Source organism: Brachycentrus maculatus, unplaced genomic scaffold, assembly GCF_059751285.1.
Source record: "Brachycentrus maculatus isolate JH-2025_06_01 unplaced genomic scaffold, ASM5975128v1 h1tg000190l, whole genome shotgun sequence".
NCBI lineage: Eukaryota > Metazoa > Arthropoda > Insecta > Trichoptera > Brachycentridae > Brachycentrus > Brachycentrus maculatus.
In genome coordinates this window covers 106,140-123,097 of record NW_028280941.1, presented here as the reverse complement: position 1 = coordinate 123,097, position 16,958 = coordinate 106,140, and the positions used below count along the sequence as shown (strand labels likewise).

The window sequence follows — 16,958 nt, the reverse complement described above, 5'->3', positions numbered from 1 at the left end:
AATACTTAATAATTAATAGTTTGATTAATTGATTCAGCAGTCACTATGTGGTAAAATATTTCCCTTTTTCATTTCAAATCACTTGGTAATACCACAACTTTTTAAAAATCCAGTGTGATACGTGGTTACTGCTATTAAAGCATAATTCAATTTAGACTAAGCTTTACATATGGTGTTTGATAATGATGCTAAATGCATCGAAACACATCGCTCACTCCTTTCAAGAACGTCATAAATCAGGAGAACGTTTTTAATGTTTAAAAAGAAATCACAATGTATTAAAAATAAACATCAAGCTACTTATTGAACTTTTTACTGTGCAACCGATCTTTTTAGGTAAAGCCTGAAGGTTTTTTCTCCATTTGAAAAATATTTAGTATATTTAAAAAAATAATAAAACAATACCTTTTCATCAAAATGCAAAAACAACATTTTCTGCCCTGTAGCGGGTAAATATTAAGTTAAAAATATGCCGCTTTCGCTGGTATATAGTTCATTTTCTGGGAATTCCGAAAACATGCACAACTCAAAATTCACGATTTTTTATTTATGACGTTCTTGAAAGGAGTGAGCGACATGTCAATATACATTTTTAAGAAACACTGGTATTCACAAAGTAAGATTGAAATTAAAAATCTATTTGTATTCAAAGCATACCGCATATATCTGATGAAAAAATAGCCCCCGTGGTATATGACACGTGTTTCGATGCATTCATCATTGTTTGATAATGAGTGGTATGCATCAAAACACGGAAAGCATCAAAATAGATTTTAAGAAATAGTGGTATTCACAAGTGTTATTTAAATTTGAAAAATTAATATGCCTGGGCGACCCGTTATTAAAAGAATAGAAATCATGTTGTGTTAGAGTGGGGTCGAACCCATAAACTGACTCGAGTCTGCGACACTAACCACGGGACCCGACAAATAATAAACAAAATTACATTAGTCATTAAATTAAATAATAATAATAATAATAAAACCCTTATCCGCACCCCAATGGTGCATAGGGCACTGCTTCATATAAACGCAGTGTTATCTTGATCGTTTACACATGAAGGAAAGGTGATCAGCCCTCCGCTTCAGGTACCAGTCCAGGGTAATATTGAATAAATATGACAGTGAAAAAATCACTTATATTTATTTTACCCCCCTTGGGAATCGAATTAGATTAAAAGTACCGATAAACTGCATTTTAAGCAGTCTGCCATTGGGTTCAAATGAATAAATAACGAAAAATAATAATGAAATACCCAATAATCTACACAAACTTAAAAACAAAAAACTAGAAAAGCAATGAAGATGTTTAAAACAAATGTGTAGAACACGATATATAAAAATGTGGTATATTCCAGCTTATGTGACTTAAATCGCTCACTCCTTTCAAGAACGTCATAAATCAAAAAACTTGATTTTTCAGTAGAACGTTTTTAAAGTTAAAAATATAATACAATTTATTAAAAATATATATCAAGCCACTTATTAAACTTTTGACTGTGCAACAGATCTTTTTAGGTAAAACCTGAAGGTTTTTTCTTCATTTAAAAAATATTTAGTTTATTTAAAAAAATAATCAAACAATACCTTTTCTTCAAAATGCAAAACAACACTTTCTGCCATTTAGCGGGTAAATATTAAGTTAAAAATATGCCGCTTTTGCTGGGATATTGTACATTTTCTGGGCATTCCGAAAACATGCACAACTGAAAATTTACGATTTTTTATATATGACGTTGTTGAAAGGAGTAAGCGATATGTAAGGATTGTTTTAGCGTATAGCTGTTTGACTGTCAAGAGTTGTATTTTGTTGAATATTTCATTTGTTTAATTCAACCTTAAATTGCGTACATTAACTAAGATGATGGCACTTTAGATGACTTGCCGTATCAAATAACGAAGAAGGGTCCGAGTAAAGTGATATTTTAATATCTCCATTAACATCAGCAAAATTAAACCAGGCATATGTTGCTTCTCAGTGGTTCTTAACCGGTGCTCTGCGAGCTTGTTGTAAGTGTTCCGCGAAATTATGAAAACCAAAATTTAATGTTGGCTCATTTACTACGCGATTTGAGCTGCAAATATAATGGTTTATATAATGGATATATTTGATTCTATATCATCATTCTTAGAAATATAGATATAAGTACTTATAAGTAAGATGTGTCTGCCTCCGTAGTGTAATGGTCAGCACGCTTGGCTACCGTTCTGGAGGTCCCGGGTTCGATTCCCATGGGGGGTAAAATAAATATAAGTGATTTTTTCACTGTAATATTTATTCAATATTACCATGGACTGGTACCTGAAGCGGAGGGCTGATCACCTTTCCTTCATGTGTCAACGATCAAGATAACACTGCGTTTATATGAAGCAGTGCCCTATGCACCATTGGGGTGCGGATAAGGGTTTTATTATTTATTATAAGTAAATTGACTACCTGAGTAAAATCAAGAATTAAAATCATACACCTAAGTAACTTCACTGCTAACTTAGAATCATTGAAATGTATAAACTCATGCCTCTAGCGAGATAGCTAGCGTTTTTGCCTAGAATTTTCACTCATGAATTACATGAAATTATAGTAACTTTAAACATAAAGAGTAAATCCACTCACGAGTAGGCATAGGCTATGAAACTTATAAAGTTGAAGCCTGAGTAGGGACATGATAAACGGTGTTGCATAAGCCGTAGCTAGATTTCAGAGTCACTTGGACGTTGGGTAATTAAAAAAAAACATTCTTAGAACAAAATATCATGGGATATAACAAAATATCATGGGAACAAAATATATGTGTGGCAATTTGTACAGACGGTGCTCCATCAACGGTAGGTTCATTGAAAGGATTAGTGAACCTTGGCTTAGCAATTAGGATGATGAAATGAGAAGCTATATCAAATATTAGACCTAATATCACTGAAATTTGTAAAAGCCGACAAGCTCAGTTGTCACATTAAATAATTTTCGGCGCAGTAAGATTCATAGGAGTATTTTTTTATGTTTTTTTTTTTTATTATTATAATTTTTAACTTGTATGTAATTTTATTTATTGAATTAAAGAACATCAGCGGTCTTGTTAGTAATTATTTTTCGGAATTTGCAAATCATATAATAGATACTAATCACTCATTTCACTCTCATAAATTAAAATTGTTACACCTTGTTCCATATAAAGGCCAAATTATGAATTATATTGAAAATTTAGAGATCCAAAAAAACCTGAATTCTAATAATAATTTATTAAATAATATATTGTTTCAAAATTCTTCGCCATTGCTTTCCATTTTTCCTTTGTTTTCAAACTCCGTTCCTTGACTAACCCCTTCCCCTTACTTTCCCCTCTCCTTATTTATAGAACAATTTTATATTTTAGTTATTATACAGACCTGAATGATGGAAGTTTAACTTCTGAAACATGTAGTCTATAATAAAACTCAAGTGGTAAAAAACGAAGTGTTTTCTTTAATCATTGTCTGTAATAGTTTAATTTTGAATAAAAGTTATCTTTTTATGTTTTTTGAACGCCAAAACTTTAGTTTTGGTGTACCGCGAATTTTCCTTATTATCAAAAGTGTTCATTGACTTCAAAAAGGTTTAGAACCTGCTTTAACCTCAGAAATATCATGTTTTCGATATTTAACAAGAAAATATTTTCTAAAAATAAACATATTTATGTTATTACATACGAGTATGCTAAAATGATATTTAAATTTAAAGAATTCAAGCGTAAATAAAATATTTTCGTTTAATTGGTTTTTATGGCCGGTGCGACCTTTTGTATTGGCTCATTCCCATTTATTTTATGATCGCTGCCTCTTTTTCGTTAACCTTTATTATAGACTATAAACAGTGTCAAATATCAGTGTAAAACAGGGATGTGCAATGTCGCCGTGGCTGTTTAATATGTAATTGCGTGAAATAACAGAAAGGTTTAAATATTAGAGCTGGAATGAACGGTCTGACTGTCTTCTTCTTCTTCATGTGTCATGTCAGCACATCTCTTCTTTGTACATGCTCCAGATAAGACACCTTCCGGACCTTGATACCAGTCAGCAGCTTCCTCCCTGCTCTTGCTCATTGGAGCGCATTTGCGCTGCTGACCACATCGGTCCATGGAATGCATAGCATTCTACGATGTATCCACATTTGGAACTGATCACATTTGTGACTCGTAGTAATGTGTTACAGCGCCATTTTCGTAAAATACTACCTAAAGGGCGCTTATAAAGACTTGGATAATGATATGAAGATAATAATGATAGATAAACGTCGTCAATCTCGGGTGTCAAGTAGTAGGAGTCAGTGTTTCTTGCCGATAATATATATTTTTTAAAACCTGTAGATGTTGGTGACCGAGGGATAATGGTGCGTGCTAAATATCGGTGTAAAACAGGGATGTGTAATGTCGCCGTGGCCGTTTAATATGTACGTGGATAATTGCATGAAATAACTGAAAGGTTTAAATATTGAATTATTCATCCTCACCCAATGGTGCATAGGGCATTGCATCAAATTGATGCAGTGTAAGGTTGATTGTTAATTATATGCGTAAAAGAAATAAAACTAGCAGTGCACAATGAAGCACAGATACCAGTCATAATGTATGGAATAAAGCAAGAAAAAAGCAAAATGAATACAGTCGAAATGCGATCACTCAGACGAATATGCGGAAGAGATAGGCGTTCGAAATGTAAAATAGGGAAAGAAAACAAGGCTTAAATAATCTTCATCGATGAAATTTAGAAAGGTGTGTTCAGATGGTTTGGACATGTGGAACGAATAAATGAGAATGTGTACGAAATAACAGCATAGACAGACTGAGGAAAACTTGATAAGATCAAGTACTTTAAAATGCTTAAAAGTGAACAGGTCAGGAGTCGAGGTAATCGGCTAGTACATACGAGGATACGCATAAATGTGGAAGAGGCGAAGAATGTTAGCAAACCAGTCTGACTATGTCGGTTACGACGAAACCCGGTTGCTGGTCAAATAAAATTCATGTGGAAAAAAATACATGGTTGTTATTTTATTCTATAATGTTTGCAAATACAGAGTGCCGAGGAGGCGTTCTATCCTCTCTGCCTTGCCTGCGTGGACGCTCGTCACATTTGAGGATTCAGACGTTGCGATGGCCGGTGTTCTAAGTAAACTCGTGCGCGACTTCCGCCTCGGCGCACATTCGCAATGTCCAATAGCGTTCCTATTCCCGGAACGCATCTAGGAGCACGACGACAGAATACATTCAGAAGCCTACATCTGCATAGCGATGGGCAAAACGGACGTGTGCGGAATCGCTTAGCGCAAAAAAACACATTTACAACATTTTGAGTGTGGGCAAATACTTGTTCACAAATCTGGATTATCTCTAATTAGGAGTTATTTTTTACTTTTTTTGTTGATATCTCAACATAGACGGAGAAGAATATGGAAGTCTTGGCATTTACATGGCTGACGACCATCATAGGCTTGGTTAAATGATGATCACTTAACAAAAAATACATTTACAACATTTTGGATGTGTCCAAATACTTGTTCACAAAACTGAATTATCGCCAATTACGAGTTATTTTTTTACATTTTTTTGACATCTCAACATAGATGAAGAAGAATATGGAAGTCTGGGCATTTACAGGGCTTACGACCATCATAGACTTGGTTAAGTGATCCCTGTAAATGCCCAGACTTCCATATTCTTCTTCATCTATGTTGAGATGTCAAAAAATACATAAAATACATTATAGTAGGTACTCTATACTATAAGGCGCTTAAGGTACCAGTCCGGGGTAATATTAAATAAATATTGATGTCTATTTGACTAGTTGATAAAGAAAATGTATATTATTTGATAAAAACATATAATGTAAGTTTATTATAAGTATATGTAAGTTATTATTTTATGTACATGATAGTTTATTTTTATTTTTAGATTACTTAAGTGAAAACCTCAAATTGGAATGTTATTTTTTTAAATTTTATTATATTATCTTATTTTTGTTAAATATTCTGTTGGTTTTCCAATGAATAAATTTGAAGAAAAAAAATACTTTGTTGTATATTGAGAGAGAAAGAGAAGAGAGGGTGGGTGTGTGTGAGTGTGCGTGAGGGTATGTGTGTGTAAATGTTATTTTTAGGCATTTATCAGAGTACAGAGATAACATATTAATTTTACAGTACAGACAGTCTCGAGAGGTCTACTTTCATTTTTTGACAATCGTAAGGATAGTCAATATTCGAATACACCTTCATATCATCAGCATACATGATATATTTATTGTTAACCTTTTCAGGACAACTGGTTGCTGCTGCTAACCACAATTTTAAAATAAATGGTCTAAGTGCCTACAGGTTTCTAGTTAAAACCATAGTGCAGTATGTGTTGCCTATGTAACAGAAATAGTGCTTAGTAGTATAGATTTCATGTTGATCTATTTAGACTATTTATTGTGGCGATGTGCAATGTCGAGATATTTATACGTTATCTGTATTTTAGTTTATCCATTTTGTGAGGTTATTGAACGAAATAAACAACATGACAGATGAATTATAGTCATAATAATACTAAAAATGAGTAGTGTCATATATTACCTCATATTTTCAAGAATAAATGCTTTTATTTATACTTTATAAAACATGGTCTTTGTTGCTAACCATCAGGCACACAATGCGTATTTTTAATTTTGTTGAGGGATAAATGTTGTATCAATCTGTGTGCACAATTTTCAGTAAAATTTTGTTTACACTTACACTTATTTGTAAATAATTTCTAGAAATAAAAATGTGTTAAGTAAAATATTTGTTATTCTGTCTTCAAAGGGTTAAGAAAGCATTTCCCAATGTCAAATGTAGATATTGAATAAAAGGGGCCCTAGGTGACTGCCTTGAGGGATATCCGAATTCTTCCCGAGTTCTTTGGACAAGTTGCGTATGGCAATGAGGATAGGCCTGGAGGGGAAGAGAGGGAGAGGAAGATCCCCTACACGATCCCCAATCAAGTTAAGGCAGCAGTGGGCACCTTGGTAGTTGGAGCGCTACATCAGCGCAGTCAAGGGATAACCGGAGAAGAGTCATTGCTTCTACAAGGGTCACAACCCTCAGTAATGAGGAATAAGACGGAGAAGACGGTATGCCGACAACAACTGCTTGACATCTTTTATCACTCAAGAAGATCACTATGAATTACAATTGACGCAAATTTATTTATTTACAAGGATCGAGTGATTGATACGATCGAAGGTCTTGGAATAGTCAATATAAATCTCGTCAGATTTGTTCCCTTGGCCATATACTCAGTGTTGCCAAATAAAGCGTAATTATTCCTAATTTTTCCGTGTCAAATATATCTACCATTTTTATTTCGATTGGTGTTGCACGCAAAAGAAATTAATTATAACAAAATAAATATAGGTACTTACCCGATTTGTAAGCATTCTGTATGCCACTATTCCCAACGACCACCAATCCACCGCATGTCCGTACGGCTCTCTACCGAGCACTTCCGGTGCTAAAAACAATATAAAACATTTATAGATCAAAAGATACTCTCTAAACATATTAAAATTATAAAAATTAAACTTGAAAATCATTCACAAACAAAATAAAATGAAATCATGAAATCAGTTTATATTATTCTTGATTGCTTTTTTAAATATTTGAGTTCAAATGTGCGAATTACAAGCATCATTCATTCCTAACCATTCATCCAAAGCGATAAATCTAAATGATTTAATTATATAATACTAATAATGAAATGTTTCATAATTACGTTTCTTCAAATTGGTGGAAATCTTGATGTTGTAAAACACACGGCGTTGTTATTAAACGATTATAAACATATGTCATTCTTAAGCACTCAGCATATAACCCTAGATCACCGGACTTGTGTCAATGTACCTTGCCACATTGTTGTCGTCGGCAGTTTTTTCATCAACCCCGACACTAATTAGAATGCTAATGGGGTCGTATACTAATTATAAGTAACCGTAAACCCGATTCCAATCTGTATCTCTCGCTCTCTACTAAAAGTAAGTTAACAGAACACTTATAAACGTCTCCCACTCTCTACTAACAGTATGTAAATGACACTTTTAAGCGTTTCCCGCAAACAATGTGTTAATACGAGACATCCTAAAATGTGCGATGATAAGAAAAACTCATTTTACCAAAAATGTTTTTTTTTTAAAAAGTGTTTTTTGAGAACTGTATATAAAATACCAACATAAAATATCGGTAATAAACTTAGATACATACTAGTTGTCACTTTATTTTTTACATGTGCACCTCGGTGCTCCCCACAGATTGGATGTCCATCATAAATTTTACAAATGTCCCGTAATCTAGGGTCAAAGATATTTTTTTAGTGAAAGCTTTTAATGAGCCGTTTTATTAAAAATGCTGTTGGTCGGATATCACTTGCAAATTACCATTTATCGCAACAATGTCATAATAGAAAAATGACATTTTTTAGTGATTTCTGCAGAATAATTACACACAGCATCTGAGGTGTCCATATAATGGAAAAAGTGATTATTTACAAATGAGTAAAGCTGTCCAAAAGAGATTTCTCTAATTTAGTAGCCTTGGATTATATGTGCAGGAAGAGAATGAAAATGAGAAAAATGACTTCACCAGCTGGAATTGAATTACAGACAAGGATTACATAACTTTTTGAAGATCTTTAAAATTTTTGGTAAAGCCACCAGGATCAGCATATCCACAGGCTGTATACTATCGGATAAGTTTATTTTCACATTTTGATATATCAATATAGATGAAGAAATGTGTGAAGTCTATTTTCAACTGCAAAAGCGACATATTGTTCATGAAATCTCTCTGCGGGAAAGCGATATTTCCATTTTTAAAGCCCTGTTTTGATGATAAAACAGCTCAAGGGTACTTGACAATATGTTATTATAATGTGATATATTATAGTACAGATTATAACTTCAAATGTCTCAAATTTCGTATTATGTTGTTGTTTTTGTAAATGAGCATAACGATAATCAAATGTATTTTAAACCAACCAGACAGCATTACAAAAAGAACGCACAAGTTATTTACAACACTTCGGTGGTATAAGCCAATGTTAATGAAAATATTACATTTATTAGAACAGCTGGGTAGTTACTGAAAATAGTTCTTATGTGCCGTCAGTAAATATTGTTGAGGTATGATTTCAAAATTGCCACAATACTAATAATTTTCATAAAAAAAAAAGAACAAACAAAAAAACTTCCTTCAAATCATAGGTAGGTACTATAATTTTTTTGTAGAAACTAAAGAAGTTACACAATGAACAATGGCAAATTTTGTATCTACATGTGGTAATTAACGAACATCGACACATTGTTTGCGGGCAGTTTTTTCATCAATTAGTGTAAAATTAGAGTTGTATACTAATCACATGTAACTACAAACCCAATTCCGATCTATGCAATGTTTTTTGGCGTCTCGCACAGTACCAAAACTAAGAAAATAGAACACTTATATGAGTCTCCTGCTCTCTACTAACAGTATGATAAAGACGCTTTTAAGCGTTTCCCACAAACAATGTGTTAAGACAAAAAAAAAGACAGATAAATAAAACAAAATTAAATATTTACCATATTTAATTGCATAAATCTTTTATATACATTTAATTGATTACATTTTGTCATAGACGAGTATATTACTGAAGAGTAAGAGCAGAGAACTGAAGGCAACTTATGAATATCTCATAGTATCACAGCCTAATAGCAGTTTCCATCCGTTTACAGTACAGACTATGTATAGTGCTCTACATCTGCGTCTGGTTTACTCGCATAATATACCTTTGTCCATTGTTCAAATAATATTAAAAACAATCAACTAACATAACAATCACAACATAAAACTTATAGCAAAACCTGTATCACCATAAGTAGGCACAGGCGGTTCTGGACTTTCGGACATTCGACTTCCGTACATCCCAAAAGGCGAGTGTTTTTGCCTACAATTTTCACTCGTAAATTACATGAAATTATAGTAACTTTAACATAAAGAGTAAATCCACTCGCAAATAAATATAGGCTATAAATTTTTAAAAGTTGAAGCCTAAGTAGGGCCATGATAAGTGGTGTTGCTTGAGCCATATCTAGATTTTAGAATCACTTGAACATTAGGTAATTAAAAAAACAAAGTGTTACTGTTAGACTATGACAATCAAGCATGTAAACAAGGCCTCCGTTCACCTTTGTAAATTTTAAACCATCATGAAAGAATGTGATCCCTATGTAAAGAAATTAATATCTCATGTAAAAAAACATCTGAGTTACAGAACTTTTTATCAAAAACAAATAAAAAATATACATAAAATTCATAAATTTATTTGAAAACTAATCAAGGAAACATTGTGAAAAAGACATTTTTCACACATTGCTAATATAGTAAAACAATTATTTTAAAAACACTTTTCTTCAAATTAATTTTTGGGTTTGCTTTGATTTCGTACATTCTGACATTCTTGTACACATTTCAGGAACCAACTATACAAAAGTCAGCCACCGCCTGTATTCTGTCATTTTCAAATTAAAAATATGCATTATATAAAAAATAATTATACAATAAATTGTTGAAGCATAACTAACAGAAATTTTTGTTTATAAATTGGCAACAAAGTTTGCTGAAGGGATATTTCAGTAGAACTTATGAATAAATTGGAAATGAAATTGGCAGAGCTTTGAACTAAAAACACCTATTAAATAATTGAAAGTCAATGAAAAATTCTGATTTATGCAAATCAATCTTGGGGTTTGCAAGGAAGTTGTCGTAAATGGAATATTGTAAATGTACCAATGTTAAAATAGTAAAAATAAAATAACGCAAGAAAAACATCATTTGGTCTATAAAAGATATTTTTAATAACACAATGTTTTTATAGCATTTTTTTATTTCTTTTAAATAATCCTATAAACAACCAACTGATTCTCACACGTTCTTGTTAAGGTGGAGACTGACCGGAGCATTTCGTCGTAACGTAACAAGTTACGATGCGAGCATTCAGGCAGTAAGTACACCGAATTTTTACCGAGCGCTCCATCCATAGTTTCGGATGCTTGGTGATGCTCGCCGCGAGCGATGTTACGACGTTGTTACGACGAAATGCTCTGGTCAGTCTCCACCTTTATAAAATTGAAGTTTGCAGTCAAGGCATGGGTTTCTTAATCATTATATTTCCAAAATTTAAAACAAACATACAAATATTGTATACTAGAACTCAATCGGAATATTGATTATGCAGTTGTAGTATGTAGAGAAGGTATCAAATATTCAATGACAAATTTAGAAGAAAAAACAATAAACAAAAAATAAGTTGTAAATATATACGTAATCAAGAAACAAAACATATAAAAAAATTGTTGTGGTAGGTTTGCTGGAATATAAGATTTAATTTTAAAAAAAATTAAAATAGAAGATAAGCAAAGTGCCGGTAAAAATACAACTTTATGTTGGGAATAAATATATACCCAGATAGGAATCGTGAAAAATTCAATGGCGGTCAACATGTTAAATTTTGTATTTTTTTACAATAATTTAAACACTTGAAAGATTGCCAAACAAACGCACAATCTGATAATTCTCAAAAGGGGTTATTATAAGTATGTGCATAGGTTCTGGTTATAACGTGGCTAAGTTATTACAAATTATAGTCCAGAATAAAGTTAATCATACCCACACTTTATTTATCTATCTTCCAAACAAAAGAAAACAAAGAAAACGATTCAGAAAATGTGAAATTTGAAACATAGAAAACATATACATGATGTAAAGACATGTGCTGAACTTGCATAATTTCAACATAGCTTTGTCTTATTATTAAATATATAACTACATTAAATTAATTATAAAATATAATCTGACTTTATTATTAAGTCATAAGGCAGAACATTTAATTACAAACTACTTTACAGACATCTAGATTACGCAAGAAACGTGCGATGGCCACACATTTCTAAATATTTATTAAGTATGTATTAAACATTACTTTATTCTTATGTACAAACACAAATCATACAATATTTACATCTAAACTATGCAAAGTTACAAAAATACAAAACACGAAATTCAAAATATACGCACATCAAAATACACAAGATTATGCACAATAATTATAATGCAGATAGTGATAACACTTCTAAAATATATTTTTCAAATGTGCATTGTCAATATTATCCAAGAAAATCTATGCTGTTTTTAAACTAATTATTATTAATCTTTAAATATAACGTATAACTATCGATAATAAAATAATATTTGCACAAGGTGAAACCTTTAAACTATGTATTTAAATAATTTTACAAAAAGTTTGAACTTTTTACATCACAAATGATTGAATGACAAATTCAATGATTTTAAATTACTTACAATATAACAATAAAGTATATTCCTATATATTTTTTTAAATGCCTACATAAACCATAGAGTTAAGTTAAATTAAATTAAACACAACATGTACAAATGACAATTTTTATTTCGTTGAAAAAATTAAAATGATAATTAAGAATAAGGTACATACATTTTTTCCGTCCTTAAAGGTAACTAAATATATATTTATGTGTATATAAATTTGGTTCACACTTTGAAAAAATTCATGAATCTTAAAAAATATATATATATGTACAAGGCGTGTTTTTTAAGTAAGTACCGTTTTAAAATAACGCTCTTCGACCCTATTATTCATGCAAACAACATTTATGAAGCATGAACCTTAATAAAAGCAGACTGAGAAATCGTCTTATTGGAACAGAACCTGGAAACATGCTAAAAATTACGACATACAAACCTGACTTAATCAAAGTTTCAAAGGAGATGCGAGGACATTACTGGCAATAAGTAGTGTTCTTATGGATACTTTACTTTCAAAATATTTTTTTATCAATTAATAAAATTCTCAATACGTGTGATATCGAGTTTTATCAAAGGTACCCATAATTTAATAAAAGTGTAAAATTATAATTAAGGCGTACTTAGTTTTTGATTGTGGTACATAATTACATATTTGGCTCTTTGGCTAGTAAATTTTCCAGCCACATGGAAAACTGAGTACTGCTTACCATGGGTGAGAAAAATCAAATGTTTAGGCAGCACCTTGAAGGCGGCAATCTTCTATCACGACGGAATACAAAAGTATGTAGTTGAATATGAAAAGGGTTTTAATAATGGAGGTAATTAATTACATATGTGGAAGTAAATAAAAGTATGCACTTTCACGGAAAAATTAAATTATTACCAAATTGCCTTTTTTTTATCAAAACAGGACTCACTTAAAAAACACCTTGTATACTTAGTTAAAAATAATAATTTCACCATTGATATTTTGAGATATTTCCAATAATAATAAAAAAAACTGTGATTGTATATATATATATGTATGTTATAAATCTTTTTTTAAAGTTTATCATATAAGCATTTGAATATACAAAAACTTGAAAAAGTGCTACATACACAATACAAGTCAACTGATACTGCCATGAATTAGAAAATAAGAATCCTAAATTCAGTGTAATATGTAAATATTTTTTTAAATTTTATATTTACATACAGATTTATACGAATGTATATACGTAAAGTGATGATCGTTTGTTGTATAAAAATTGTAATCAGTAAATAAGTAGAACTGAGGAAGAGAACTAACACGGCATATAAATATTGCATGCATTATATAATTTCTTTGTACATAAGTGCAGTTATTGACGATGCGGAATATTATGAATATAAATATCAAAGTGACAAAGGAAACATCATATTAAATAATGCTGAAACTGAAAATCCTACATATCATAAACATTTTAACAAAATACCTATCACCGTGTCCACTTTAAGTTTATTTTATCACAGAATTATGACTCCGATTTAAAAAGTATAAAATAATGTGTAACTCAAGATAAAAATGTAATATTAAGATATATATCAGGTCTCTCATCCGAAGCATTCTTCCTTACAAAGGGAATATGGAAGTCTGGGTATTCAGAGCTTACTACCTGGCATTTTCTGACTTAAGCGATCACTTTGTATACGTAACATTTACCATTCTGCCCATTATAGAGCATCCATATTGCTTTAATTTGCGACAGTTATATATACGCAGTATTGCAACAATCACATTAGAATCTCAGCTGACAAATAGAACTGCCATCTGTTGAGAATTCTCCGAAGTAAACAGCTTTCCCGCTCTGGCCGCAGGTAAGACCTCTTTCGAATTTCTTTTAACAATTTAGAAGACGTCCGAAGTATTATTTCAATTTTTATCCTTCTTATTTGACCAGTTGATTATTAACAATATTTTTTAATTTACTGTACTCCAACACTGAATTTGATCCCTGAGGGTGATATATCGTAATATGTGTCTCTCAACAATGGACAGAATGGCAAATGTTACACAATGTACAAAGTGATCACTTCTGCCAGCCCCGTGAATACCCAGACATACATATTCCCTTCGTATAGAAGGATGCTTCATCTATGCTGAGACACCTGATATACGGTGGAACCTCTCATAACGAGTAATTCGCATAACAAGCAAAAAAATATGTGAAAAGGTTGCTCCCTTAATGAGCGACATTTCGCTAAACGAGTTACAGAGAAGGGCAAGTCCCCTTTTCACGATATTAACTTGTGAGCCGGGACTTCCACGCCAGTCAAAAGAAAAAATGTTACGCATAACGAGTGTTTCGCTTAACTGGGAAGATTCCGGGACGAATTATGCTCGTTATGAGAGGTTCCACTGTACTCTGAAATATCACCCTCAGGGGTTAAATCCAGTGTCGGAGAGCAATCAAATAGAGAATATTGAATATAATATTGTAAACGATTCCTATCACAATGCCAAAGTTTCGCGAATTAATTTCTTCATCGTGTTTCCGACCGACGAAGCAGGGGGGCCGGCGAGACTGTAATTAATCTTGAAGAGGTACGGTTGGACATCTTCGTACGAAGTGTCGAATATGAGATCCACATCGGACTGTATGGGCACTTTGGGTACGTATTCGTGCTTGTTCATCACTTCCGTGATGTAGAACACCTTGTCCTGCAGCATCTCGCCGACCTTCTCCCTGCAGACCTGGCGCTCGTCCTCGCTGTGGAGCTCAATCAGCTCGAGGCGCACCGTCCACACTTCCCAGGGGATGCACTCGGGCTGGCTGAACAGCCAGCGGCTCCTCTTCTTCTGGAAGAACTCGAGGCTGATCTGGCCGGTTGCCGCCCCGTCGTTGCTCCTCAGAAGCTCGGAGAATCCGGAGATCTCTTTCTTTACGTTCCGATCCAGCACGGGAGACGAGCAGCAGACGTAGGTGAAGTCGATAAAGTCGCAGTCTACATCTTTATACCCGAGGGTTCCGATGGAGTAATTACCTTCCAGCGTATAAAGGAATTTTCCGAAAGATCTATGGAATAAGACCGTATGGAATATGCTGGCAACGGCTTCGTCCACTTGCCTTCCTTCCATCGTCAGAGAGAACACTTGCGATCGGGCGTTCATCTTCGCAATTATTTTAAACACAATCGAATATCACCTGCTACTATTTGTCGCTCCCCGATAACAATTCCATTTCATACTTACAATCATCAGATCGAGAGCCAATCGCGAGCCCCAATTCACAATCAAAAATATTATAAATGAAAATGCAAAAGTAAAAACAGATTGGATTATAGAAAAAATGTTAAGACACTAAAACATGGTTCAGACTTTTAAAAAATGAAGCGGAAGAATGTACCCATGTAGCGAAGAGTTCCACAGAGAGTAGTCGTTCGGCAGCCGAACTTTAACCATTTAGAGAGACCGAAGTCGATCAGCTGGATGTGACCGAGTTCATTGAGCAGGAGATTTTCCGGCTTCAGATCTCTGTAAACGATGCCGGCATTGTGGAGGAAATCTGAAAGTACCGAGTTACTTCGAATTAGGCATCAGCTATAATAATAAATTATCCCATATGTCAGGGTCAGGTTAGATTATCTGGCACACTTTAGTCAGTGAGCAAATATTTTAAAAATACAAAAATATATCATTTCGAAACACGTGTTGAGGGTCGAACACATCTGTTGTCCTCGAGATAGAATACTACAAAAGTCAAATAATTTTTGTATATAACAAAAACACTAAATTTGATTCTATTTTAAAGTGAAAATGATGCAGAATGCATCAAAACGCGTGTCATAATACATTTTAAGGAATAGTGGTATTTACCAAGTTAAACCTTAATTAAAAATGGACAGATTTTACAACTAAGTGACTGCCGAATCAATTAATGAAATCACAGGGAAAGGTTAGCAACAATCTCGTCGTGCGAAGATCATAGATCTGGTTGCAGTCGGTCGAGAGGTGAGCGTGGAAGAAGGGCTAGTGCCAGTGTGTAGGTACTTTTATTGGGTTGGCTAGCTCACAGTGTTGCCAATCTCTTAAATGGTCTACTTACTACCTCGGGACCTACTTTCGACTCATTACAAATGGTTAAAAAAGTTTTAATTGATATTAGTAATGTTAGTAAATAACCACTCACCGACTACTTCTGTCTACCGGTTTCGAGACGTACCTATATGGACAGGGACAGAACGTCAATTAACCTCATTTCTTAACTTCATAAATACGTTCAATGAAAAAATTAAATTCACGTTAGAAAGTCAAAAAGATAATAAATTAAATTTTCTAGATTTGACTTTAATGATCAATAATCATCGTATAGATTTTAATATATTTCGTAAGCCTACGTATACGGATACTGTCATTGATAATTCGTCTAATCACCCAATTTCCCATAAACATTCCGCTTTTCATTCAATGTTACATCGTTTAGTAAATGTTCCTTTATCGAAACTAGATTTTGATATAGAATTAGATACAATTAAACAAATTGCAATTAATAATGGATACACAACAGAATTAATCGATACTCTTTTAAATAGAAAATTGAAACAAAAATCAGTGAAACAATTTTTATATCCCTGTATAAATA

The 16,958-nt window shown here is 32.9% G+C and overlaps 2 protein-coding genes across 2 annotated transcripts in view; both read right to left on the bottom strand.

The window, feature by feature from the left end:
* The window catches only part of S6KL (ribosomal protein S6 kinase like), a 118,030-nt gene that overhangs the window by 96,358 nt on the left and 4,714 nt on the right, over positions 1-16,958 (bottom strand). The window contains exons 6-7 of the mRNA XM_088262879.1: positions 15,723-15,881; positions 7,410-7,498 (exon numbers count right to left, since the gene is read on the bottom strand). Coding sequence (XP_088119005.1) covers positions 7,410-7,498; positions 15,723-15,881 — 248 coding nt within the window. The remainder of the gene's footprint in view (positions 1-7,409; positions 7,499-15,722; positions 15,882-16,958) is intronic.
* On the bottom strand, positions 14,268-15,729 carry Atg101 (autophagy-related protein 101). The gene has a single exon (XM_088262880.1). It carries the CDS (start codon positions 15,485-15,487, stop codon positions 14,828-14,830), a length of 660 nt encoding a protein of 219 aa, XP_088119006.1. The 5' UTR covers positions 15,488-15,729; the 3' UTR covers positions 14,268-14,827.